This window comes from Macrosteles quadrilineatus, unplaced genomic scaffold, assembly GCF_028750875.1.
Source record: "Macrosteles quadrilineatus isolate MER2022 unplaced genomic scaffold, UCM_ALF_1.0 Scaffold_8__2_contigs__length_117827958, whole genome shotgun sequence".
Lineage (NCBI taxonomy): Eukaryota > Metazoa > Arthropoda > Insecta > Hemiptera > Cicadellidae > Macrosteles > Macrosteles quadrilineatus.
Genome location: NW_026542601.1, coordinates 53,849,696 through 53,876,992, shown reverse-complemented (window position 1 = coordinate 53,876,992; position 27,297 = coordinate 53,849,696). Strand labels below are relative to the sequence as shown.

General features: G+C 36.3%; 1 protein-coding gene across 2 annotated transcripts; it reads left to right on the top strand.

The window, feature by feature from the left end:
- Positions 1-1,916: 1,916 nt before the first annotated feature.
- On the top strand, positions 1,917-26,270 carry LOC128999937 (RNA polymerase II-associated protein 1). 2 transcript variants are annotated; one of them, XM_054426726.1, is made up of 22 exons: positions 1,917-2,146; positions 4,538-4,692; positions 6,113-6,282; positions 7,668-7,829; positions 8,334-8,500; positions 9,208-9,350; positions 10,369-10,504; positions 11,148-11,240; positions 11,803-12,022; positions 13,925-13,987; positions 14,525-14,607; positions 15,478-15,631; positions 16,421-16,570; positions 18,870-18,994; positions 19,222-19,329; positions 19,857-20,018; positions 20,522-20,658; positions 21,835-21,955; positions 22,785-22,950; positions 24,323-24,407; positions 25,410-25,543; positions 26,135-26,270. In XM_054426726.1, exons 1-22 carry the CDS (start codon positions 1,986-1,988, stop codon positions 26,195-26,197), a joined length of 2,958 nt encoding a protein of 985 aa, XP_054282701.1. In that variant the 5' UTR covers positions 1,917-1,985; the 3' UTR covers positions 26,198-26,270. The 2 variants fall into 2 exon arrangements, with proteins under 2 accessions (XP_054282701.1, XP_054282700.1); XM_054426725.1 differs by having other exon boundaries at positions 13,913-13,987.
- The last annotated feature ends 1,027 nt before the right edge of the window (positions 26,271-27,297 follow it).

Below are 27,297 nucleotides of genomic sequence, written 5' to 3'. Positions count from 1 at the left end.
AATCATAGCTGGTTAGATTCATAACATTTTACATTTCTGTCGGAAATGAAAATGTGTTTTTGAGTGAAAAAATATCTTAGATGATTTAAAAAATATTTAAATGCAACCATAAACGCCAACTCCTTACCATCTCATAAAAATTTAATTGCCAGAACAACAAAGCAGTAGGTCTAAACTTAACTTCAAAGTTTGAGGGTCTAAGCAGGCACTAAATTATTTTTAGTAAAAACAAATTTTGGCACATTAATAATGGCTACAAAGTGACATGCAAATAATATTGCAAAGTGACTTCTTAAAATAATTCCTGCAGCTGGATATTTTGAGTAAAATTGTCTGATTTTCAAAAGTCCGTAAAATGACCTGCCATCCAAAGCCCTGTGAAGGCTTTGATACAACTAGACATTCCATCCCCGTCCCCATGTTAATGTTGTATCCATTTTTTTCAATCAAAGTCGTAACGTAATCGTTTATGTGAGCCACCGACAGGTTGTGCTAGGATGTTAAAATTAAAAATTACTGATTTCTGTTAAAAGCAACAAGTTTTTATAGGCCTACCAATCACAAATTCATGAAATGACTTATTGTGAGCTTTAGCAACTTTTTTGAACCATTACCTAAGTTATGTCAACAACAAAAAATAAGGTAGAAAATACAATTTTAGACATTAGCGTATAACTTATTCTGTGACTGGCTCACTCAACTAGAATGTTCTTTCTGATCCATATATGGGATGTCTACTTCAATATCCAATAGTGAATGAAACAATATTGTTTGGGCTCAATAATGCAGACAGGCGTTTTTGTTACAGGTATAAACGTAAATTATAATCTCTCATCAATGGCAACTCCCAGGAAACAAAGTCTCTTTGCACTACAGAATTGCAAAATGCAAAGAAAGTTGAATCTGAACAAAATAAATTAAGAAATATTGAAAAGACCAATCAATATATTGATAAAAAATGTTTTGGTAAGTGGTTTTACGTCTTACAAAATAGCTAATAAGTTAGGGCCTACTGTATGTCATATGTGTCAAAAATCATAAAATTGAAGTTCAAATAATTGGTAGGCTAATAGGGTAGAAGGGGGGAATTGGGTACTAGGTTTTGTAAAAATGTATTTTGTAGGCTAAAACAAATTGAATCAATTTACAACTTTTATGCCTTCATTTAAAGGCTTCCAATAGACATCTTTTCACTTATTTTCAGACCTGCAAGTTGTTTTGTTCTATTAAAAAAAAAAATATTTTTCATACCCAATTACCCCAGAGGGAGCGAGCTGGTCTAGTGGTTAGAGCGCGGGACTTCGGTTCCTGGGATCCCGGGTTCGAATCCCGTCCATATCACCAATGGATTTTATCTAAGTGATAATGCCGTAACCCCTAGGTCTAGCCTGAAGTAATGTGAAAAACCATTCCGGACTCGTGCCTAGCGTCCTAGGACAAAAAAAAGAGGGGGGAATTGGGTACTACATCCCTATTTTACATTAAAATGACCTAAGTTAAAAATGCTGGGAAAATGAGTGTTTTTAAGAAAACACAAATAAGCATTTTAAGACAAGTTTTACACTCTTATCATTACTGTATTTTTGACAATTTTATAGAGCATTAAAGTTAATTTTTGAAAACTTTACAGTTTTTCAAAGATATTATTTGTAATAAATCCTTATAACCTAGGGTTGTAAAAATTGTATTAATTGTAGCTTCTTAGACATATATTCTAAAAAGTAAATTGAAATTTGAAAATGTTTTCTACTGTTATAGCAATTAATAAAATTATTTTGTTACCTTACAGTATCCTTGTTTGGTATTGGTAAACAAACTACTTTTTGTGGCAATAAAATTTAGACCATCAAGGCGTACAATACGTAGTCATACAAGAAATCGTTTAACTAGTAATTGTTTAATCTTACACAGGAACAAAAGCAATGTAAGTATTTGGCCCTGATGCGGGATCAATCCATGAGGAGAATGTGCAACGTTTAGCTTCAATGACTCCGGCGGAAATAGAAGAAGAGAGAAATAATTTACTCGCCAACATAGATCCATCACTTGTTGAGTTTCTTAAATCAAGAAAATCATTACAAGCAACTCAAAGAATCAAGAGAGAATCACAGAACCAACCTTCAAATTCCCATGCAATGGATGAAAGGTCAGTAAATATTAATGAAATTAACGAACCCATAACAAACCCATTGCTGTCACCAAGTGCTGCTATAGATCACAAATCTGTGATACCCAGCTTCTTTGATATACATTTGAGCACCTGTCACAGCTTCATAATATGTAGCATTGTATTTATCGTGCTTATCACAAAATCTGGGAAAGTTGTATGGACACCAAGCTTTTCTATTGTACCCACTGTTACAAGACTGGAGATTATTTCTTTTTTTAACTTAAACTGTGATTTTGCAGTTGCGACTCTGTAAAGAAATGATTTTTAGGACAAAACATCAGTTTTGTGTTATATGTAACCTTTAACTGACTGTTATTGTCTCAAGAAAGCTAGCCAAACTCTATTCCAGTTCTCCTTAAGGCCCCGGGTACGATACGAGCGGCGAGCGGCATGAGCGGCGCCGCTCTGACATCGGGTCTCATTTGGTTGCGTGTAAATTTGTTGAGGGTGGCCACGATACGACTGAGCGGCGAGTGGCGGTGAGCGGCACCGCTCAGCGCCGCTCATGGTTCCAAGTCAAAACCGATTTTCGCGAAAACACCGCTCGCCGCTCAGGTGAGTCATGCTTCTGTTCGGCCCTAAAATGACAGGGTAACAGCAGCAAACATGCGATACGAGTCGATACGTGAGGTGCAGTCCAGATAATGTTTGTGGAATGACCAGCAAGGAAGTTTTAAAACACTTCAGTCACCAGAAAAGTACGGAAAAAAATTATGGTTAAGGTTTTTCTAAAAACTAAGTTTTTCTTTAAAGGCAAACAATTGTCAGATAGCAACCAAAGTTGCAATACGTCTTGCAGGTAAGTATAGTTTACCATTTTATACTAAACTAACTCATAAAACTTGAGAAATTTCATGAGCGTTATAAAAGTGCCGCTAGTATCGTAGCCACCACCGTCGCTTACGTGCCGCTCAGGTTGCCGCTCGCCGCTCGTATCGTACCCGAGGCCTAATCGACCACTTAGTTTTCAGTCAAAATAAAACCTTTGGATTGTTTAAAAAAGATAGTCTTTGGGGACCGAGCCATGGCTCGGTATGGTTTATTTCCATTGTACATGATTGTACCCTTATATCGAGTAATCTTCAGTGTAATCTTTGCTCAATAGTAACAACTGATGTTTTCCCCTTTGTACTGTAACTTATTTTGTAATTTGCTAGTATACTGTGGATGGCTTGTTATAAACACAGGTTACAAGTCTTTTGTTTACTTTTTTCTTGTTAGTTTTTGTTCAACCAACACGGTTACTTGGCGAATGCTAAAACAACCAAACATTGCTCATATAAGAGTAGGCCTTTAGGATTAGTTCAGCATCGTCTCCAAGATTGATTTACGACAAAATAAATAGGTTTAGGTACATACCGTATGTCGTCAATCCTTTGGTAGTCTCGGGTGACTAGTTTCAAAACAGTTGTTTTATTTTCAAGCCTATTTTGTCACACATAAATTAATTGAACACAATGTCATCGTAAATATTTACAAATTCAACATTTAACACATACGAAAACCAAGAATACATTTGATAAACATAGAATGATGCACAGCTGGCCATATCATGCACGACGAATTATGTGACAAATTGCTATCCAATAAGAAATTTAATAATTACTAAATTATAAATTATAGTTCAATGTGTCAAATTCCAAGTTAACACCAATTAGTTTTACTTATTAAATTCAGTAGACAAATTTAGTAGACTAATAAATTTGTCTACTCAATATATTTAGGAAGAATATTGTAATCAGTATTTATTTAAATACTCATTAGGTACTGAAAGTCTGCTGCAAAGAGAAATCTTTCTGCGACTTTGGAAACATTACTGACAGATTGCAAGCATACATAGATATAGATATAGGCCTAGATATAGAGCAAACATTGTTTATGTAAGAATATAGGGATTTAATGTTTTAGTGACAATTTAAAACTAGCATTTTGACTGTTAGTGAGTGTGAATGACTATTTGAAGACTCTTATGCTCATGCTCACTAGATCATGTTATTTTTTTTTGCAAAATTTCTTTATGGATATATCTTTGAAGAGGACCATGGTATATCCAATATCCTCACACCACCTCTCATTTTCAGGCTCATTGATACTCAAGGTAGATCTTGTAGATCCCAACGTTTTGCATCCACTACTTTCTATCCCTCACGTCTTCACTACACTCATAAATTTCCAACTTAATCCCCCCACCTCTTCCTTGTACCCACAAGAAGTATTCATAATCAAGAACTCTTTTCTCATTTGTTTAATCATATCCAACCTCTTGTCTAACAAACCATAAAATAATAATTTAAAACTCTTAGTTTACAATCTTTCTCGTTTAAACTGCATTGAAGCATACCTAACAGCTGTGTTTACAATTTCTAGTGAGGTGGTCAGACAAACAGCTGCTGCAGAGTTAGTCAACAAGTTCCCCCACATGGATGTTGTGGAGCCGGAGAAACTAAAGTGGATGGAGAATGTCCCCCCGTCCAAACCTCCCCCTTCCGGTTGTCCCTACAACGCTAGGTTCAACTTTGACGGTGAGTAAGACTAAGTAGCAGCTTGCGTCATTTTTGTTTTTGCTAGTGTTGACCTAGTGGCATTTGTAATGAAGGATCACAAGTGCTTCTAAGGTAAATCTGTCTAAACCCCTAAAATTCCAAAAGTCTTTTGCCATAATAATGGTATAGGTTAATGATAGTTGCATTCCTGTTTTTTATGAACCTAAACATAATTACAGTGTAAAATTCCATCACAGCAAACCTGCAGATTAAGCAAATCTTCATTTGGATGATTTGATTTTCACTAAAATATCCCTAAAAAAAAATTTCAGATCTATTCCCCCCAGATCTATTCCCTCAAAGCAATGTTCAACGAGTAATTAGTTTCCCTGCTACAGGGAAGGTTTTTAAGTGTGTTTTTAGTAGGGAAGGACGAGATTGGATTTTTAGTTCGAGACGAGACGAGACAAGATTTTTTATTTCTCATAAAATTTCGAGACGAGATCGAGACGGGATTTCCCTTCTCAAACACAACGGGAAATGCACGTTCAAAATTTTTACCTGATTTTGTAACATTGTTAGATGACTGTTTAAATACAAAAATAATGATTATAGGCAAGAATATTTACAATCTTTTATTAAAAAACATCAGCATAACATTTTTTTATTAATCACGCCTAACTTATTAAAAATGCCTACAATTAGGAAACATAGTGATATCAGTTAGGATAGAGTTCAACTTATCCTAAAATAAAATAAATCATAAAATAAAAGCAATATTAATTTTTATAAAATAGTTACTTGTTTTGACTTTTTATAGTAATAAAACATTCCTCACACTACTTACACTTAACAAAACTTCTCAAATGTTATTAAAGTAATATTATTAAAATAATTAAAGTAATATTTACATTTAAAGAATTAATTAAATAAGAACGCCTTCGCAAAGGAAACGCAACTACAACACGCTCCTGTATTGCGGGTATTGCATTGACTTTCTGCAGGCGTTTTTAATTTTTTTCTTTTTTTTTTTTGTTAATTCTCGTCTTGATAAAAATCTCGGCCAAAAAGAAATCTCGTCTCGTGTAACGAGATTTAAAATTTCCCGAAAATTTCCCGAAATTTCGAGACTTGACCATCCCTAGTTTTTAGTCAAATATCAATAGATTTTTATCTGTGATCTGTTGTCAATGGGTTGGCATAAATTCAACTAAAATCAGTTGTTTTTTTTTACAGTAGTGTATTTTGTAAGAAAGCACACAACCGGTAACGCCTCTTCAAGGGAGCAGTCCAAACATCATTAATTTTTGCGGGTTGTCAGGTATTGAAGCAATCTATCTCACACTAAAAAGCAGGAAAGCAGTGTCGGGTTTCTGAGTGTATTGGCTATCAGGTGTTGGATTTATTGAGTGCTAGTATCATTAAATGACTGCATTCACTGCACCGTTTGGGTTTTCAGGTGAACTTTTGCCGTACTGTGAAGAGCAGACGACAGAAGGTCTCCATCATCATGGAGATGAGCCAGAGCGACCGGGATATACATTACAGGAACTGATGCAACTCAGTCGATCCTCCATGCTGCAGCAGAGAATCACTGCAATATCTACACTCTCAAATATCTTTGTAAAGGTACAGTTTGCTCTTAACATCCAGAAATATAGAAAAAATCCAACCAGAATCCAGTAAATGTAAGAGAAAACCCTTATTCCCAAAACAACACACATTTCTAGGTGTCCCCTCGCTCAAGTATGGCTCTGATATAGTGTTTTCCTAACAATTAGAAGGTTGGTTGTTTGACTAAACCCCGAATAGTTTTGGTGAACCCAGCTACCCTTAATCATGTTTTTAGTAAGAATCCTGGTTGAAGAAGCCTGATAGTTGTAACAAATGTAGCCGGTGGCCGTTTGTGAGGGGGTGCGGGGTTACTGGGTTATGGTATGGGATGGAGGAGGGAAATTAGGGTAATCAGTAGGGAATAAATGGGGTAATGTAATAGGTTAGGAGAAGGTGTGTCCGGACCAAACTTAACATAAGCGTGCTGAATCTGCTACCAATAAAATTAGGAAGATTGCTGGGGACCAGAGGGACGGAGACCTTTTACCCAGATCAGAACACTTGCCTAGCCAGCTTTGATTGAACCAATTGAACTAACTATTTAAATATTAACCTATCCTTCAAACTATGAACTGAACTTGGGAAATTACTTACTAATATTGATGAGTGAGGGAAAATAATATTTAGAGAATATTCAGTGACTAATATGTATGAATTGATGGATAATTGCTAAGCTACATTCTGGGAACATGTGGTTTAACTAACAGGTTTGAGAAGGTCCGCTACCTTAAGGGTAGCGAACCCGGCTAACATTTTGTTTCCTACATTTCACCAGTCGGGCGAGCCAGAAGGGCTCCCCGCTAGTTACCTGACTTAGCCAACCATAATTTGAACTTATTACTACTTATTAGCTATCAATTAACTTATCCATCATATCGAGAGAATGCCTGGTGTTTTCCGGAGAGGTTTTCTGTCCAGATGCCGGTTGACGAAGAAGCCAGGAGGACAAGACCTAGGAAAGGTGGGGATAGAGCATTGATGCAGTCGCGGCAGGCAACGAGATGAACATGTAGCCCGGCTTCGCGAACTGCACACACTATAAAAAAATATAGCGTGCCGCTATGCGTCACACAAAGCTTTTATCTCATCCATTCAACCCTCATCCCTCAGGTTTTGGCGATATTAAATAATAAAATGTAATCTAAATCTGATGAGGTTCTTGTGAGTAATTCGACTCTTTTCATTATCCATTACTGCGTATTAAAAATTCTAATAATGACATGTTTGCGGATTTAGGAACAGTAAGTGAGTCACCACCCACCAGTGACCATACGTTGTTTTGGTTTCACCAGCAAACAGTCAGAGTATTGATACCTTTCCAATGTTTTCCTTCTAAGCTATGTCTATGTTTTGGTTAATATATACTGTAGCATTCATAAAACAGTTTCTCATGTGTTCAGGCTAGCGACTATGACTACTGCCTAGAGAAGCCTCTTCTTCCCCAGTTGCTGGACTCTGAGCTCTACTTGTTGCTGAGATTTACGCTGGATGACTCTGTCCGCTCCGTTGTATCTGCTGCGCTCGCAGCTATCAGCAACTTATTAGTCAATATCAAAGATGAGGTAGGCTAGGCACACGTTTCTAAGAGTATGTGTGTTACGTTTATTTGTTCCTTTACTTTAATGTACTTAATATATTTTCTATAGTAATTTACAGTTCCATCTTTAAGCTTCCTACGACATTCCTTTTCCTGTTGAGTGTATTTGCATGAACATGTAATTCAAACAACAATTACCTAAAAATTGGCGTTTATTGAGTAACCGCTTATAGAAATGAAATGAATACAATTAGTAGTTAATGTTCAATTATATTGCAATCCAATATTATCTCTGTGCAGTAGTAAAAAAACTGCAGGACATACATTTTGTGAATATGAAGCTGTTTTATTGCATTCGTGCTCTAAAACAATATACCAATTTGTAATAGTTATTTTACACTTGAATAAACATGGAACTAAATCGGTAGACATCTATGGTTATTGTTGATGAGAATAGTAATTAAAAAAAATCATTGATAATCTAAAAATTTAAATTATTTGTGGTAAATTCATTTCAAATCTGTTTCAGGGATGCTTAGATCGCTTGTTAGGTCTGGCTACAGGCTTGCGCCAGCCTTCACTTTTTGTCCAACTGGATCTGAAACCAACTGAATTAGCTGAACTTAAGGATACAGAGTTACTCAAAGTTGATGTCATCAAAGGAGCTCTAAGGACTCATCTGTTGCCAAGGTTCAGGTAGGTGTAGTTAGGTAGCCGAGTGGTTTAAGTGCTCAGTAGGTGGCCTCTTTCAATCTTCTAATTGGCTGTTCAATAGGACTCAGGCCTGTCCTTGGAACGTTTTCAGTAAGACAAGATGAAAGTCAGTACAGCAGAAGTGTTGAACTGCACTTATATAGCGGCGAGCACAAGAATCGGAACCCACAACAATGTTCTTTTTAGGTACGTCTACTTGAGTTTATATTTTAGTTTACACCATTCAATGTATATTTATTATGTGCCTTATACAAAATCATAAAATTACCTTTGACGTTCCATCACGTAGTAAAACGCAAGTTTCAGGATATCATATTTATCCTTGTCTTGGGTTTGAAGGAAGCTACTACATTAACAGTCTGTCTTGTACTAATCTCATCATGTTAACCCATAACCGACGTGTGTAACCTGTCACCGCATTTGGGGCGAGATAGCTATACTGCCAACCCTATGGTGCCCAAGTAGTTTGTTGAATCCAACCTGCAAGTGCTAGAGTAACGTGTGCTTATAGTGGCGATTGACCCGTTCGACCGACCTCATGGTAGCTAAGGCGTTGCATTGACGAGTATAGCATTGAAGTTTTTCTACGAGGTTTCCATGTGCGGGAATTCTTGTCTAGGATTATCTTTTTTAAGTTTTCTTAATGCCCAATTTGAACATAATATCTTGTATTTCTTTGTGTTTTACAGATACATCATGGACAAGTTAAATCCTGAGCCAGTAGAGATAGGTCACATATCCAGGTGTCTAGTCCGTATTGCCAGACATTCTCCTGAGGCTGCTACAGAGATCTGCAACTCTCCTGGTCTGCTAGGGGCTGTTCGTAGGTTCTGTAAGTAGTACAAAACTCATGTGGGTAATCTGCATTCAAAAGTTAATATATTTGTCACCTACGTAAAACTGATACAGGTATCTTGCCATACTGTCTAAAGATTTTAAGAATACAGGGTTTACAAAACAAATTAGTTGAATCTGCGTGGACTTATTTTGAAACGCACTTTACTGTACAGCAAATTTCAATGAGTGAGAATGAGATCTTTACATTTTTCTTACGGTTAAATAGGTTTTGTAAACACTTTTCCATTTTAACTTTCTTTACTCTGAGTTTTTCTTTAGGCTATTTACAAAACTGTCAATCGACTCTAATTGAGCTGCTTTTATAGACGTTTATCAGTTTGGTGAGTAACATAATCTTACATCACCCAGAGATTTTAATTTAACTTTATATTTGTATGTAAATATTTAATGTTAAGTACCCTACTTAAACTTTGTTCTTTACTCCAGGATATGCACAATAACTAATTTCAATTTGTCATCAATTCAGTTTTTATTCATCAGAACAGTAAATTACTAGTATCTTAGCTCCATTGCCAAATCTTATTGTAAATAATGTCACAAACAAAATTTTAAAACATTTAAATATTTAACAATGATATTTGAGTACATCACTCCGACTGTGAAGCTCTGAAACTATAGCTGTCTCTATTTAAAAACCAACAGATTGACAACAACAGGGGTTTCTAATCTATTTTATCATTAATTCTAGTTGGATATCTATGCAATAGTTAACAATTATCTAAAAATAAGTGGCTTAACATTCATGTTTAAGATTTTTTAGAATGAGAATAAACATAGTTAAATAAACCACTGACAGAGTGTGCTGATCTAATTTACTAATTTCCATTAAACATGGTACCAATTTAACCAAACAACACTAACAGCTATAGCATATTAGCATACTTTTTGTCACATCAAATATTAAAAATTTAGGAAGAAAATTGAATTTCAGACTATAATTATTGTATTTTGTAAAATCTGTAACGTGGTGCATAACGCTTATTCTTCCTCAGTGGAAGAAGGTCCTCCAAGAGCTTGTTCTGAAGCTCTGAAACTGTTTAGAGTCATCTCAAGTCAATCCCAGAGCTTGGCCACTCATCTGTTTGAGACTTATAATCTAATGGACGTCATACAACGCTTCATTGCTGGGTAAAATTCATTTACTTTTTTTTTATTGTCATTATTATCAAAAGTTAGTTGTAAGTTCAATCCAAAGCAAAAACAGTTAATTCTAAAATATTTTTGGTGAATCAGTGGCTCGGTCAGTAGTGCAACAAACTAAATCCAAGATGTTGCCTTTATGGACAGGTAAAAGCTGAAAAAGCTGATAACCTTAAATAATAAAAGAATAACATACAACTTTATTAAAAAACTAGCCGCTATACCCGTGCTTTGCAACGGGGAGGGGCGTTGAAAGGGAAATGTTTGGTTCTTTAAGTCTACCATATGAAACAGTCGAACATTCTTAATCGATTTTAGAAACAAAATTCATTGCATTAAAAATATAAAAACCTTTTGTGAACCAGACACTCTATCTAATCCTCATAGTTGTACCAGCTAAACCGAGAGCCAACCAAAGATTTACAAAATTCATAGTTTTGGCCAGCATGTTACTGTTTAAAATTTCTTATGTCACTGGCATGAGATAATTTAAAAGACGTATGCAGTCAAAGATTTCTATTTTTTTTATGTCTTGTCTATGAAACTACAGTTAATAATAACAATAAGTTTGATTAAAATTTATATAAACCAGCAAGTCAACTCTGTAAATGTTATTTATGTATTTTTTCAGGAGTCGGGATGAAACGAGCATGAGCCTAGTGTTGGAAAGTTTTTACACCTGGCAGTCCTTCCTAGCTTACCATTTGGCAGTCGGATGTGTTGGGTTGGTTATACATCTTTTTGCTTTACATATATTAAATCCTTTAATACCCTCAATCGATTTAATCAATATTATACTTGTTATTTTTTTGTTGAGTTCACATCTTTCTTAGCTAACAATTGATAGATTAGGTCAAAAATACGAGTCTACGGGCCACACCTTTTTACTCCAAATAGGATAAAAAAACTATAACCTTCAGGTTTTGGGCCAACTGGTTGCTTTGAAAAGTATTGTTTTATTACAATTGGTTTATAAACTATTGTTCATTACCTTCTGCAGTTGCAGTGAAATTGTCAATCTCTCCTGTGATCACAGCAAAATCATTAATCATCTCCTGAAATTACAGTAAATTTGTGAATTTAATCAAGTGATCTTCTTAAACACTACAATCCGCTAAAATAAAAGCCCAGCTCAAAATTCGAGCTGCTTGCCCACCACCAATATAAATTACCTGGCCCGAGCTTGACCTGACCATTTCAGGGATCCACAACCCCTGGTAAAAAGTTAAAGTTAAAATTGTTTACCACTTTTTCAAAAATTGTTGAACATGTGTTGTAATGTGAAGGCCATTCACATCAGTGATACAGAGACTACTAGTGACTCACGCAGACAACACCAACATTGGTGACAGTAGTGGAGGTGACCTAGAGCATGCCACAGCTGTAGTGTCGTGGGTCACTGCAGTACTGAGGGTAGACATCAGCTCTGTGTCTTGCCTATTACCTACACTGCATCTTTGTACCCTCAAATGGCTCTCACAGGCTGCACACGCTTCAGGCTTCAAGGTAATGTAACCTTAAAAAATCCATGATCGATCTAAGCTATCTAAAGGCGGGTTTTCCTAGGTGACGATTTTGGCTCCAGAAGAAGGCAGTGGAATTGTGATGTCCCGAGCCTTTTATAGTTCCTCTGTGATATTCAGTAAGGACATTTTCCTGCGATATTCAATTGAGAAATTGGTTTATGAATGAGTTTTTAGTTGCCTAGTGTCTACAGTCCGCATTTTTTAAATTCTTGTGATTTGACTGCACGGCCTTCTACGCAAATTCATGTTCCTCAACTAGTAACTAATTTGATTGTTTATCCTCCAACAAAAAAACTTAGTTTGGTACAACATTGCCAAATAACCAGAAAAATATTAGAACTTAATTAATTGTCTAAGTTTAAAGATAAATTTTAATAATCAATATACATTGAAACTTAAATCAACTGAAATAAAAACTAATAAATGTACTGCTCTTGGAGCATTCGCCTGTCTTGAAGCGTGGCGTGGGATACTGCTGCTGAACGCGGCAGCTATTAAAATGTTTAAACCTGATTCTCGGGTCTTGAGTTGGTGCTAAAAACGCAGCCATATTTGGCAGCTATTAAAAACTGGCTTTGACTGTTGTAAAGAGTAAAATAGGTATAGTACCTGGGGTTCCACTAATTCAGTACAAAAAAACCTTTATTTAATTCAATCGGTTTGATTATACATATCCTCTTGTGCAAACGCTTTATGTGAGGAAATCTGTAGGTACATATTATAATGTTCAAATTGTTGCTGGCTAAGTCTATTAACAGATCATTATTAATTCAAATATTCAAAAGACATTCATAGTTATTTATTTTTCTTAGTAGGCTATTTATTTGCATGTCTGTTTAAAATTCAAAACACTTGCGTGATTATTTTGTTTACTATGTTTTCAAAATTCATATAACTTCTTTATGATTCATTTTTCTCAATTTACTATGTATAGAAGGAGTGTTTTAGTTTTGTTTGTTGTCAGCATTTATGAACATATGACAATATACGCATACTCATTTGGTATTGTTAATAAAACGTAATACAACAACATTGAATTAACTATAAAGTAGGGATGGACGGTAAGACTATGAGTCATACCGCCGATCACGCCGTGACCGCGAGTCATACCGACGATGACACCCTAACCGTGGAGTAATTTCGACCATAGTGTAGTGACCGTGAATTGTTTTGACCATCGCGCCGTGACCCCGCGTCATTTCGATGATCGGGGAGTCATACCGACGATTGTACCGTTACCGCGAGACATATTGATGATCACGCTGTGACCGCGAGTCATTTAGACTATCGCGCCATGACCGCAAGTCATTTCGACGATCGCGCCGTAACCGCTGAGTCATTTAAAGTTTCTATACAGGTATAGAATTTTAAAATTTAAAACAGATCTGTAAATATTTAACAATTTTTTGGTCTTTATAGATCAGTGCCACACAAAATTGATAATTTTTGTAAAAAATTTGATTTTGTTTGTCTTTTTTGGAAACTGCAAATTCTCAAGACTTTAAAAACAAACCCTTTTTATGCACAGGAAAAAATCCTGTCCCGTCCCGTCCAAACTAAAAATTCGATCCCATCCATCCCTACTATAAAGTTATAACTTATAAACAATGAAAGAGTGATTTGTTTGAGTGAAGCTCGCTAAACCTTAAAACATCAAATCAAATATTAAAGGTGCTTTCTTTTTTGTTTTATTGGTTATGATACAGAAAATAAATACAGCAACATGGAATATCATAAACTTAATATTATCTGTAGGTATTAGTAGTTGTAAATTGTAATACTACTAAGAAACAACTCTTCGCACTGAGAACTGCACTGTTGAACTTTTTGCACTTTTTTGTTTGTGGTTGTATAACAAAAAAATTAACAGATCTCTTTCCAGTGGGCTGGCTGCAAATTACTGGAATCTGTATTGAATGCCGTGGCTTTAAACGTAAAGCTTCAGGTATGTTGAACAAATGGTTTTAACCGAATAATAGATAATTGTGTTAAGTAAGTGGTTAAGTCGTTTAGTCCAAACATAAAAATAGTTATCAAAAGTCAAATCTTAAAAAATCATGTAATAAACAAGTTATTATCCGTAAACCTCAGAATATCCAATTGTATCTGACATGAATCACCAGCATGTCCACATTTAATCTTAAATATCATACATCTTTTGAATTTAATGTTTATCTTGTAAGTATGATTTGATAATAAATTATGCATTTGTCTCAATAAAGAGTTTTAATATTGTTGTCTTCCTCATCAATCCAAAAATGTTTGTGTTCTACAGCAGTATGGTTACACTCAATATTTAGACGGCCTAACTATAATGTTATTTGTAAGTCAAATTTATGCATGTGCAAGTATGTAAAACCATTTTTGTAAATACTGTGTTGTAGTTTGCTCTAAGCTTGATCTCTTGTAAATTTATTCTCTTTATAAACAACGGTATTTAATTAAAGGAACCCAAAAATAACAATCAACATTTCTGTTCAAGGACTTCAAGAGCAACGAAATTCATCAGAAAGTTGAATCATTTTTAAGCTCTGAGAACTTTGTATTGCTGTCACAACAATTAAGGTATGTTCAACGTATAATAATTGGAATTTAAAAACAGTTTACTCAGAGTTAATATCCCAAACTATATACCACGATTATGATGGCAGTTTGTATTTTTTATATCAGTTTATACATCAAATGCCTCAGAACTAACAACACCTTACTAATAAACATCAGGTGTGTACTCTAGCTTGTAATGTTAATGCCCACATTGCTCGGCTGTTTGTCCTTTTTACATTTACCAAACTGTTCATCCGATCATTGTGAAACTTATTGCTCAAAAATATATCCTTACTGTTTGCTAAAATACCAACACCAACATTTCCTAAAAAAGTATATGTCCAAGAATTTGATGCCCTACTCATGATTTCAAAATACCTTACTGCTCTGTCCTCCAGGCTTTAAAAATTACCATGTTAAACCCATGAGAATCATTGTGTTTATGAGTTTCCTTGGCAAGTATAAGAAAACCTCAATGTACTGATTTGCCTAGCCATCCTTTGTTCACCCCTTAAAAGTAGTCAGTTTGATTCTCACATACAGCTGTTTAAAATTTGAGAGATTTTGTGTAAAGTTGTAAAATTTTAGGTTTCATGATAAATGATGGTACTCTATATTTGTTTTACAATGAACAGGTTACCCACTCAACCACTCAACCCTGGAATGAAACGTGAATTTTGTCAATAAATCTTGAAAATCGGGTGGGGCTGATTCTGGTTCTCGATCAAACTATCAATACCAGCATTATCAAGGAAATGTTGATCCTCGAGACTTAGTGACAATAGATACAATCTCCAGAATCTCCCTTAACTGCTGTGTCCATTTATGCTCTTACCCTGATGCAAAGTAAAGGTGAAGCTACTTTATGCTTATAAAATTGATACTTTTCAGAAAGTGTTCGTGGTTGCTGGAAGGTGAAAAGTCGCCATCAGTAGTGGAAAGTTTACCATGTCTAGGGTCTATATCTCCTACACTGTATGACCACAGCCCACTGCCTGTAATGATGGGATTAGCTGTCTATGTTTATGCGATACGTTCACCACAGGTAGAGTACAATAACTGTATTTGCATTGCAAGTTCAATTCCTCCCTAATTGTAAAAGTGTTTATTGAAACTTAAACTGTATTTGTTTACAAGGTGTAAGGGGGTATACAGGAATTTTTGGGTCATTGGAAGTGGCAGACCGCAGAGAGGAATGGTCTAAACAATTTGTTTTGTTATTTTAAACGATATTTCGGCACAGTCTGCGTGATCGAGATACATCATAGGCGATCGGCTAACGTCAGGAGTGATCTCAGTAGACACCACGCGGTTGGTAAGAAAACCTGCGTAAAGATAAAAATATGCAGTCTGTGAAAAAATACCAAAATGTCTGGTTCAACTCTAGCTTGTAAAATCAGTTAAGACTATTTTTTTACAGGGGAAAGTAATGTGAATACAAATAACAGTGCAATAATCACTTAAAATTACCTCTCCAGTACTTGCTCGGGCAGAACAACTATTGTCGGGGCCACGTAAGTTTGCAGTTGGTGGCAACCAATCACAAGACAAGGCTAGTGCAACGTTGCCACATCGCCCGTTGACAACACTAATTAAAATATACTAAGCAATATTTTCAAATCAGCTGGTATTATTAGATTTGGCAACACCGCACGGTTCTCATTGGGTCATTCAAAACCATATGGTTATTAGGCTCCTCCCTCAACCGCAAACTTACGTAGTCCCGACAATAGTATGTATTATTGATGCTATGTTTTTAGGTTTACTGTCTTAGTAACATATATTTTCCTCAACAGAATATCTTTCTCTTTCAATAGTTATATTGTTTTTCCAGTTGTCGGAAAAGTTTGCCACGACAGAAGGAATCCAGAAATACTTAGAGGAGGTTGTTACTGGAGGAGTTAGAACCACAACGTCACATTGGTTCGCACGCCAGGAAATCGTTCTTTTGTACACTCTTCTACAAATCCACCTCAACACTCAAGTAAGTGTTTCCCTTGATTCAATTTGTATTAGTTTTTGTTTTTAAAGAGAGACTCTCTACCCGAGACATTGCGCTTTTTTACTGTTCAGAAAGTTTGCTGATATTATTCTAAAAGTCTTAAAGCTTTCCAAATACTAGACCTACACCCTGAACCCACAGCCGCGCCGAGAGTTGTATGGCCATACAGTATTGTTCGTTGGTAAAAATGTTTGTTTGTGTTAGTTTTTGTTATTTATTCGTCTCGTTATGCGTTTTGAAGACTTAATGACGACCTACTAGGAGCGACAACCACATCTAGACTTGACAATGACACCATAAGTGTGTAAAACCAGTAGCCATTAAGTCTACCAAGGATTACGTTGGCAACAAGGTATTTAACCTCTAGATTAGTAATTGTTAAGTAATCCGGAGGGCAATACCTCAGAAATGACGTTATACTAGTCTTGTTAGCCAATGCATTGGTCTTCTTAGCTTGAATGGTTGAATACTACTAGACACATAGAAAACTAGCCAGTAGATAACTAACCTATCAATCATACTGCCTAAAAATAAAAATTTAACTGATCATTAACAGAGCTCTTATTCTGTGCTCGCCCTGTATTCGAGTTATCCTTAAAGTTTACAATTTATAGTTACCATTGGATTGTTTGGATTGAGTTAAAGGGGAATTTTATCAATCTTTTGTATGATTTTGTACGATGTGCGAAATGCATTTAATTCGGCGAGGTGGTGCGATATGCTGGACGCTCTGGAGAACACCTTCCACGTGCCGGCATACCTCATTCGCATCATAGAGGATTATCTCCGGTCTCGCCTCCTCACGTATGAGACTGTCGAAGGCCCGCGGACGATGGGTGTCACTTCTGGTGCTGCCCAAGGTTCTATACTCGGCCCAGACCTCTGGAACGTCGCTTATGACAGCCTTCTGAAGTCTGAAATGCCTGAGGAAACTGTTTTGGTTGGGTACGCAGACGACGTTGCAGCTTTGATAGCTGCACGCAGCGTTGAGCTGGCTCAGCTAAAGCTTAACCGAGTTATGCGTACCATAAACGCATGGATGGCAGACCACGGTCTCTCGCTTGCTTTGAGCAAAACCGAGATCGTGATTTTGACAAAAAAACGGATTGACACCATCGTGCCGTTGAGGGTGGGAGCCGTCGAGGTTCAAACCGTTCGTTCTGCCAAGTATCTTGGGGTCATGGTAGACAGCAAGCTTAGCTGGCGGGACCAGATTTTCCGTACAGCGGACAAGGCCGCTAGGGTTGTTTCTTCTCTTAGCCGGTTGATGGCCAATGTCGGAGGACCTCGGTCCAGTCGTAGAAGGCTGTTAATGTCTTCGGTCCAGTCCGTACTCTTGTACGGTGCGGAGGTGTGGGCAGACACACTAAATAAGGAGGCATACAGGATGCGGCTCGCCCGAGTGCAACGTCAGGCAGCACTGAGGGTAGCATCTGCCTACCGAACAGTGTCCGAGCCCGCCGTCCTGGTGGTTGCTGGAGTCATCCCCGTCAAACTTTTGGCGGCAGAGAGAAAGGCAATTTACCGGCGCCGTGGGGAGGACGAGGGACGAACAGAGGAACGCACCCGCACCTACCAGATGTGGCAGGAGGGCTGGGAACAGGAGACACGGGGACGCTGGACCAGGCGACTGATACAGCAAGTCCAACCGTGGGTTAATCGGCGGTACGGAGAGGTGGACTTCTACCTCACCCAATTTCTGACGGGACACGGCTTTTTCCGGTCGTACCTGTTTAGGATGGGCAAAGCCGTGTCACCCGATTGCATATACTGTCCAGGCATTCTCGATGACGTGGAACATACATTTTTCCACTGCCAGCGCTGGGAAAGGCCCCGCCTGGAGGCTCAACAGTTAGTAGGACTGCTGTCGGTGGACACGGTCATACCGACGATGACGGAGGGTGAGGACTATTGGACCTGTGTGTCACATTACATCCAGAGTATTCTCCGCGCCAAGAAGTTCGACCTCGACCGGGATGCGGTGTAGGTAATAAAGAATCAAAATGCCAGAAACGGTGCGAGCCCTGAGGGCTTAGGTCACATGTTGGCCTGACTTGAAGTAATGTGACAAACAATTCCAGGTCTGTGTCCAACAGAGTAGAGGGGGTTTTTTAGTGAGTAGTCTGATAATTTCAGGAGTCTCACACTACAGGCTGGCTACCTGTGTGCGTAAAAGCATTTTCCCTCCTCTCCCTAAAAAAAAAAAAAAAACTACATGCCCCTTAACTACAGGCCCATTTCAACAGAACTCATGAAGGTAAACACTTTTTTACTGTTTCAGAATCCAGTTGAAGGCAGTTTAGTTCACCAGGCAGCTTTGTTTCTGTCCACTTCTATCCATGCAGACGATCGCTACATGCTCTCTGATCTGTTCACCCAAGTAATCTTCAACAAACACTTTTTTGGGTAGGAATTTATTTGAATAATAACTTAACAGTTTTCCACAAAGATAAAGAGAAAAGATTAAGTAGCTAAAATCCCAACCAAAGATTAGGATCTAAAGCCAATCTTAACATTTAAGTTCAAAAATTAGGAAATTCTCTTTAACAGTTTTACTTGAAAATATTTTAACGGCTGTGATTTGTCTAGTTTTCCTCCTGTTTTGTTGTTGATCAAATGTGTTTATTTTACAGGGCAGATATCAATGATATATCAACTCAGCTGGAAGGACTACATCTCAACTCAGACGCTCAGAATGTACCTGACAAGAAAACTAAACTACTTACTGAAGCGTTGGATAGGTATAAATGGATAATTTGTATACGTTTACAAGGGGAAAGTCTTAGTAGATAGGACTGAAAACCCAGTATTTTATATGCTACTAACAATATTTTGTTTGTACAGTTAATAAAGTCAAATTTATGATTACATAATTTTCATTAATAATTGGTTACTACTGTATTGATTCTGTTATATCATTAGTTTGAAAAAAGACGCATAACTACGGAACAACAGTTAATAGTCTCAGTAAAAACAAAATTCTTAATATAAATTCTTTAGTTGAGCTAACCCTCCAAAATTATCAGGCTAGGACTGCTAATGCTGTCTCTTGATCACATTACCAAGCGACAGCTTTGTATATGTACTCTAAGCTGAATATGCAGGACGAGTGTAGAATGGAGTAGGTGCAGATGTGTCTGTAGTCAGGCCCATTTATTAAAAGCCCAGTGATCAATGGCACCTGGGTATGATATCCAACTATCAAAAAGACTACTACTTGTAGAGTATAATCTGTATAAGTTTAATTTATCTTTCTTTATAATTTCAGTTTAGAGACAATCTGTGGCTGTTACCAGAGAGAGTTTGCGCTGGAGGGGTTGGGTCACATCTCTCCCCCTCCCTCCCTCACAGCATCCCCCCGAGGTACAGAATCAGCTTTACCAGCTGACTGGCTATACCTACCTCTGGTACATCTCAACAATATAGATGGGTCTGTACAACCTTGGTCCTAGTATAGAGAAAAAAGTGAAGAGAAACAGATTTAGCTTGTTTTACCCTCTCTATGAAAGTCTTTTTAGAAAGGTGGAAAAGTGTAGTGTTCATTTTTTTTTAAGTAACCCTCCTATACCTGTCATCCAGTTTTGCCTCCAGGATTGATGATGACTATAACTTAGGTTATGTGAGATTTTACATCATAAACTCACCATCCATTATAAGATTTCTAGTTTTAGAGCATTAAACATTTTGACAATCATCTCAGATTTTGAAATTGAGCTATAGTTCTCTAATATTAATATTAGTACTGTAATCTAATAATAAAGGGTTGATTGACAAGGACCAAAAATACGTAACCTATATTCCAACAAAAATCCTGAAAACTTGGCCCTTGCGCCCTCTACTATATTATTATTGTACTATGTGGTTAGTCTTTGACAACCCAATCTTTTACATTTTTATCATTGTTGAAAGCTAATGGTATGTTTGATTGGACAGTAAGCGTGGTGATGCGCTCAGTGTAGCTACCAGCTGTCTACAATGGTGCGTGGTACTAGAATGTCTGCGACCTGACTTTCTCTCTCACCTTCCACCAGCGTCTAGATTTTGCAGGCTAGCATGTGTGCTGCTTGCAGGTACGTACAAGTATCCTAAACCATTTGCTCTAGAATCATACACCTGGTACTAAAAAAATGTTTCAGTGTTTTAAAACCTCATCATTGATATTGATTGTATTAAAGTTTCACTAGGTGGATACATAAAGTAGATAAGTGGTTACAGTGCTTGCTTGGCAATAAAAAGATGACCTGTTCAAACCCTGAGAAAAGTTAGTAGCTTTTAATGGTTTCAAATTGGATCCAGCTGTCCGATCATTGTGCATTGAATAAATGGTCTTATGGTTTTATTATAGCAATGGATCTTCTCCATTCTACACTCATATTCAGGTAGAAACGCCAATTTTGGAATCTGATTTTTTGAATTTACCTACAGTAAATTAATTATTACTAATGGTTGTCCAGTGATCGAAAACTCGACCAAAAATATCTAATGTACATACATCTCTATTTTCACCCCTTGCTGTAATTAAAACATTTGATTGGAATTTCTTTAATTTGTTTGGATTTTCTGTTTATATTTAATCACCAGCATGGCAACCCATAAGGCCCATGTAAATTTTTTAAAATTTTAAATTCATTTTTGTGCTTATTTTTTAGCCTAATTTTATTTACAAAGGGATTCTGCACATCTACAGGAAAATATCTTTCTAACAGATGAGTAGATTTTCCCTGCAATGCACACCAGCTGAGAAAAAGGTTCTAAAGAAACATTCTTGCCTATTAATTTATAGATTTGTAGCCAGAGAATATCAAGCTTTTTCTTGGATTCATTCTATTTTTGTTGTTGTAAGAGAACTAAAAAATAAACATTTTTTAGAGAGAATCAGCTGAATTTTTCTATACGACGTGAGAGATTGTTTGACACAGTAAACCCACACTAATCTGACACATTTGTAATCTTGATAGTTACAGATTACCTAGTCCTAGTACCATACAAAACTTAAGATTAATGCGAAGATAGCAGAAATACCATTAAAATATGAAGATTACTAACAATTATTTTTAAACTATGCTTAGCCTCAGCCAATTACATGCAAACTTTGCTGAATCAGTTTTGTTAATTTAAAAAGTCCAAATTTTTATACGGATGCTGGATTATTAAATGTGTTGAGTAACAGCTTAGCAGAGATTTGATGTAATATTTTCGAAGTTTTAAGCTTTTTTGTAAATTTTTAATTATTAAATGTTATCTAGGCAATGACTTGTTCCGAGATGTGAGGGATTGGCTGAACGAGGCTCTACAGGCTTTGTTGGTTCATGACAAACAAATGAAATTCAACAAACCAATCCCTGGACTTCAGTCATTTTATGATTTGTAAGTTGGTTTTACTCTACTTGTGCGCTATCATGATACTTGGCCTATCTTGTTTGTTGGTTAACATACTTTAATGCATAGATTACACCTATTTGCCTCTTAATAGTTTTGCATTGTAGAATAAAGAGAAGTACAGATAGACCGTGAACCATACTGGCCTGCCTATATTTCTTCAAGGTAAGCTAGCTGATATCCTCTACAAAGTGTACAATTCAACATCCTGCCCTACAGCCTTTCCTTGAACAAAACTAATCTTAGAGTTTTGTGATATCATTGGCTCATGTTAAAAACCAAAAAGGTCATTGCAGGGATTTTTTTTTACACAATCACAAGCTTTCATGTCTTTGCTCGTAGAAACTTTTTCAAGAGGTTGTGATTTTCACTCCATATTTCTGTATTTGAGCATAAGTTGGATAGCTGAATAGACATAGGCAATCAATCAGAAGTCCCTGGTACAATGACAATCCTGAGATAATCAAAGCTTTGACAATTTGAAACTAGTCCTTACTGATCTAGCTAGTAAGAGCTTTTAATTCATTTAACATCTCCACACACATATCCAACACTCACATCTTCTCCTTACAATACACACTCTTTTGTGTCGATGTTTTATATATATTGCATTAAAAGCCTATTATGTTGCAAGCCTCAAATGTAACAATCTTTTATTTTTAGACAGATTTTAGGAGCTGCTGGAGACGTATGTTGGTCTGGGCCGGTGTGGATAACAAGCTGAGTACATGTAGAGTGTAATGAACAATTCAACATGTTTACTACACCAAAAAGCCAGTATACTAATTTATAATCCTGAAGCAGCCCACTGTTGCAGCTATCGCCAGATATTGGAGCAGTTTGTGGGAGTGTCGTACGGAGACGTAGTGTTCGGACAGTTTGTGTTGATCCCGCTACAACAGAGACATGACATCAGACTGAAGAAACTAGTGTGGTGTGAGCTAGGGGCTGTGTTGAGGTTCCTGTCTACACCAACGGATCAGGTTAGTCTAGGACCCAGTGTTTTAAAACTGACATTTAAAAAATTGTTTGCATGTTACAATTGTATATACATGTACAAAAATACCTAAACAATTAATTTCACTGCTGTGAAACATTGGGAAATTGTAAAGTATATCCCTGGGAGCCTGGGTAGATTTTTGATTCTCCATCTCAAAATTCCTTAGGGCTGCACGTATTTTAAAGTGGTCCATGACACTTAATGATACCACTCACTTAATGATAAGCTTTTTAAGATAATGATGTCATCATTGGATTTCAAGAAAACAGTAAGATAGTTACTATAGTTCGGCCGCTTAGAAAGCGACCTCCTTCAGCATTGGTTTAGCATTAGTGCGCAGGTCGTTTTCTAAGTGGCCGAACTATACATATTTGCACCAGCACCAGAGTTCCACTACCCCAAATGTCCGGATAAATCTGCAAACCTCCCATTAGAGAAATTAACGTATTGTATTTTAATTAAATTAACCCTCTGAGCGTTGCATAACATAAGAATTGTTGACAGTATGTAGCGTTTATGGAAACGATTCAGACTCACTCAATTTCAGTACAAAATGAAGTGAATTTAATTTGGTATTAATGTTATCAGGAGATTCCAAGCTGTCTAAAAAAGTCAGTCTATAGTGTATTGATTGGTTACTATTTTTGTAATATGAGCCAAAATGTTGGAAACCTGAGTGTTGTCTACTAACCTCGAAGTGACAAAACCTGAATGTTTTGTGCGTATTAGTTTAGTTTTATATATTTTTTCTCTGAAACAACTAAAAATGGAATGTAATGACATAAAATTTTGACCTTGAAGATTAAAAAAGGGCATCTGAAAATGAAACTAAGGTGTACAGCCGACCTGGAACCTGTAAAACCTGTACTGAAGCCTGTGAAAGTGTAGGTACTGAATTTTGTTGAATGAAAAATGGCTGTGAATCGTACTTAAATTTTGTAAGGGACCAGGAAATTTAGAATGAGCAATAGCCTATGACCGTGTGTCCTTTTGGTTCTCGTTTAAGGTTGCTGTGTAGTAAGATCAGGATTGTTATGGCAACAGACAATCACGGAGGTGTTGTCATCACAGGACAAATATGTAGCCATTACAGTTTAATTTGTTATCTAATACTGCATTTCCATCTCACCCAAACTATTGATTGAGCAATCTGAAGAGGGTCAGGTACCAATTAGTTTGGATTAGTGGGACTCTCTTGTACATTCATATTGTTTATATTTCACAAACTTCAAGCACATGATTTGAAACAAATCAGTTAGAATATTTTGCAAATATAGATTCGTAATAAGTTTGTTGATTCCTAAATTATGCCATTATGCAGTGATTCACAAATTTGTATAGACTATTTCTTTCAGGTTGGTGTTCCTATTAAAAACTTTTTGGAACCCTGCGAAACAGATGCTGATCTTCTACACATTTATCTGAGGTCTATTGCTCAAGGTACGTTTGTATGATTTTTTAACTATAATTTTTGCTATATTTTACAAAGATTTTTATGAATTAACTCTTTTATGAATGTATATATATTCCTAAATATGGGTGCCTCCCTGGACTCAGGGGCAGACTGGCAGCAGTGGAGACAACTTGTTGACGAGGCCAAAATACTTCTTAGGTTTGAGTGGCCAAGGAGGTAAGGTAAGGTATATCCCTAAATAATATATATTAACCCCCCTAAGCCTCAAATGCTGATACAATGGCTACCAAGGGCATTGCAATTAAATGAATACAGCGTGACCGACAGGAACCAGATGTTTTTTAAACTTATAGTATACGTAAGAGTTACTGTCACGAGAGGGGAGAGGTGTAATTCATTTCAGTATATTTTTCCATTTTAGCAGCCATGGAGTGTTAGAGTTAGACGTTACAACACCATATGTTCGCCTATGATACGTATGTGTGAAATGGCGAGCCCTTCATGGCAGCACAACTGTTACGACACTGCAGAATGTTGAAAGGGTTAAACAAGATTTTATTCGTTAGTGTTGATATGCTCACAAACCTTTTTGAGGTCACAAGTGAGACAGCATAACTATTCATAAATAATACTTATGCTTATTTTTAATAAGATCCCTTGGACACAATGTTTAGGATCAATGGCCGTCAAGCAGCTATAAGATTTACTGCCATAAATGTGGGGTTTGAACTGAAATGGGACTGTTTTTGGTTTTTTTTGTTTTTTGTTTTTTTTGTTACCATTTACACTTAGATTACTTCTCATGTGCTATGGCTTTATTTCCCAGGTAAGGAGAAAACACAGAGATTAATGGTTCTTATTTTTAGTTTTTAGTATCGATAACAATATTGGACGGTCAGTTTTCTGAACTGTTAAGGTCTAAGTACCCAAGGTACTGAGAACAGTTACTATAAATAGATAAGCAATAAAATTAAGTACAAATTACTTAAAGAAATAAAATCTGTGAACACCAACAATGTTGTCTTTAGGTCGTGTTAGGCAGACATTTTGTCCCGTGTTGTTCAAAGTAGCAGTTCACCATGTGGCTACGTTCATATCTCTCTACCCTGACGAAGGACCAGCCAGAAAACTGAAGCAGATGGTCGATGCTCTAGGAAACCAGGTAACGGCTAAACTCAAGGCTTCATTTTACGGCTTGAATTTAGTTTAACAGTATTTCAGAACTCCTCTCTCTAGAGAAGAGGTTTCTAAATGCCTTTATTCCCTTTTACTTAACATGTTTACAAGAACTAATATGATTTTTTTTAATTCAAAATACTTAAAAATAGTAGCATTTGTATAGTAAATCCACACCTAATATTAAATCAAACATTAAGAGTGCAAAACACTGGTGTTTTTTAAAGTGTTTTTGAACAAGAAGGATTGCTTCCACGGTCATAGTAGACTGTCAAAATTCAAAATCTTGCTCTTGGATGACCACAAAGTAAACTAATAAAAATGTTGGTCAGTGTAGTGTATATGTACTGCTCCAATATGTCCAAAAAACATGTTCAGTTAAAAGACATGGTCAACAAAGACAAAGATTTTACAACATGTTTCCTGCCTTTTTTTATCTTTTAGTGAATACATTTATTGCTGTGGTTGCTTGTTAGTAAGGTATACCTCCCAGAAATTTATATTATTTGTGTTAGGCAGACTGTTGAAATGTAATAAAAATCAATTGTTTATGGTAATATTTGTGTATACTTTTCAGGAACTCAAGAATTTACTGCAAAACTATAACTCTGAACAGAATCAATCAAGGATGGATGAGTAATTTAAATATTTAAGTTATTAACATAACTTAATTTACATTAAGTTGTATTATGTACATAAATAGAATGTTTATATTAAAATATTTGTAAAAATCAGTTTTTTCCTAGTACTTACTTCTCTTAGTTCGTGTTTTTCTTCTGACACCAAAATAAATTTTCTGGAAAGAAGAGAAGAGGTTATATGCACTAATAAGCTCAATATAGCGCTCACTTATGAATTTTCAATCGTAGCTGTTAGAATATGATTCTAATTAATAATCTTTTGAAAAGTTGTAAGGCAATTTAAGAAACGCAAGAAATCTTTTTGCTTTGAAATGAACAAAAGGTATAACCATTTTATACCACCAGTACTGAAATAAGCTTAGTTACATTAATACAAATACAATGAAAACATTTTTTTAGTTGATATATCAGCGAATTTCTTTATAGGGAAGTAGCTAAATTACCATAGGTGGCACTGTAATACCTGAGACCGATTTACTTTTTCATTTTGATGTCTACAGATGGCAAAAATATTACTTGTCCATATTTATACAGACTGTCCCAAAAGTCCCGGACCGGTTTAATATTTTCCAAACGACAACAGATAAATCAATAAGATTTGGTACATCAACACCACACCTAAAAATCTACTTTTTTAAGGAAATATCAATTTTCTGTCTCATCATGGGGACGACCCGCGAGGAGTCAGAAGGAAATCTTAAATAGAAGCATAGGTTGACATGTACATCAAATTAAAGGTCTTTACTAGCAGAATATAAAGCCGCAAATTTGAACTCAAACGGACAACCGAGTCAAGAATGACAGTGGTTCAAAGATTCATTTAATTTGCATACGCTTACTCCTCGGGGGGCACAGCCCTAGGAATCGGAAGAAAATTGTTAACGTAAGCATAGGTCGATATGCACATCAAATTAAAGGTCTTCACTTGTAGATTACAATGCCGTAAATTCAAGCTCAAAAGAACGCCTGAGTAAAAAATGGCAGTCGTTCAAAGATTCAAAATGGCGGATTCAAGAAATCTTTGAACGGCTGCCATTTTTTATTCAGTTATCCGTTTGAGTTCAAATTTGTGGCATTATATTTTGCTAGTTAAGGTCTT

Bases quoted from the DNA above. Each gene is read 5' to 3' on its own strand.
- LOC128999937 (XM_054426725.1), top strand. From the start codon at position 1,986: ATGACTCCGGCGGAAATAGAAGAAGAGAGAAATAATTTACTCGCCAAC. The intron at 2,147-4,537 runs GTCAGTAAATAT...TACAATTTCTAG, and splicing joins TCCCATGCAATGGATGAAAG to TGAGGTGGTCAGACAAACAG. The intron at 8,501-9,207 runs GTAGGTGTAGTT...TGTGTTTTACAG, and splicing joins CATCTGTTGCCAAGGTTCAG to ATACATCATGGACAAGTTAA.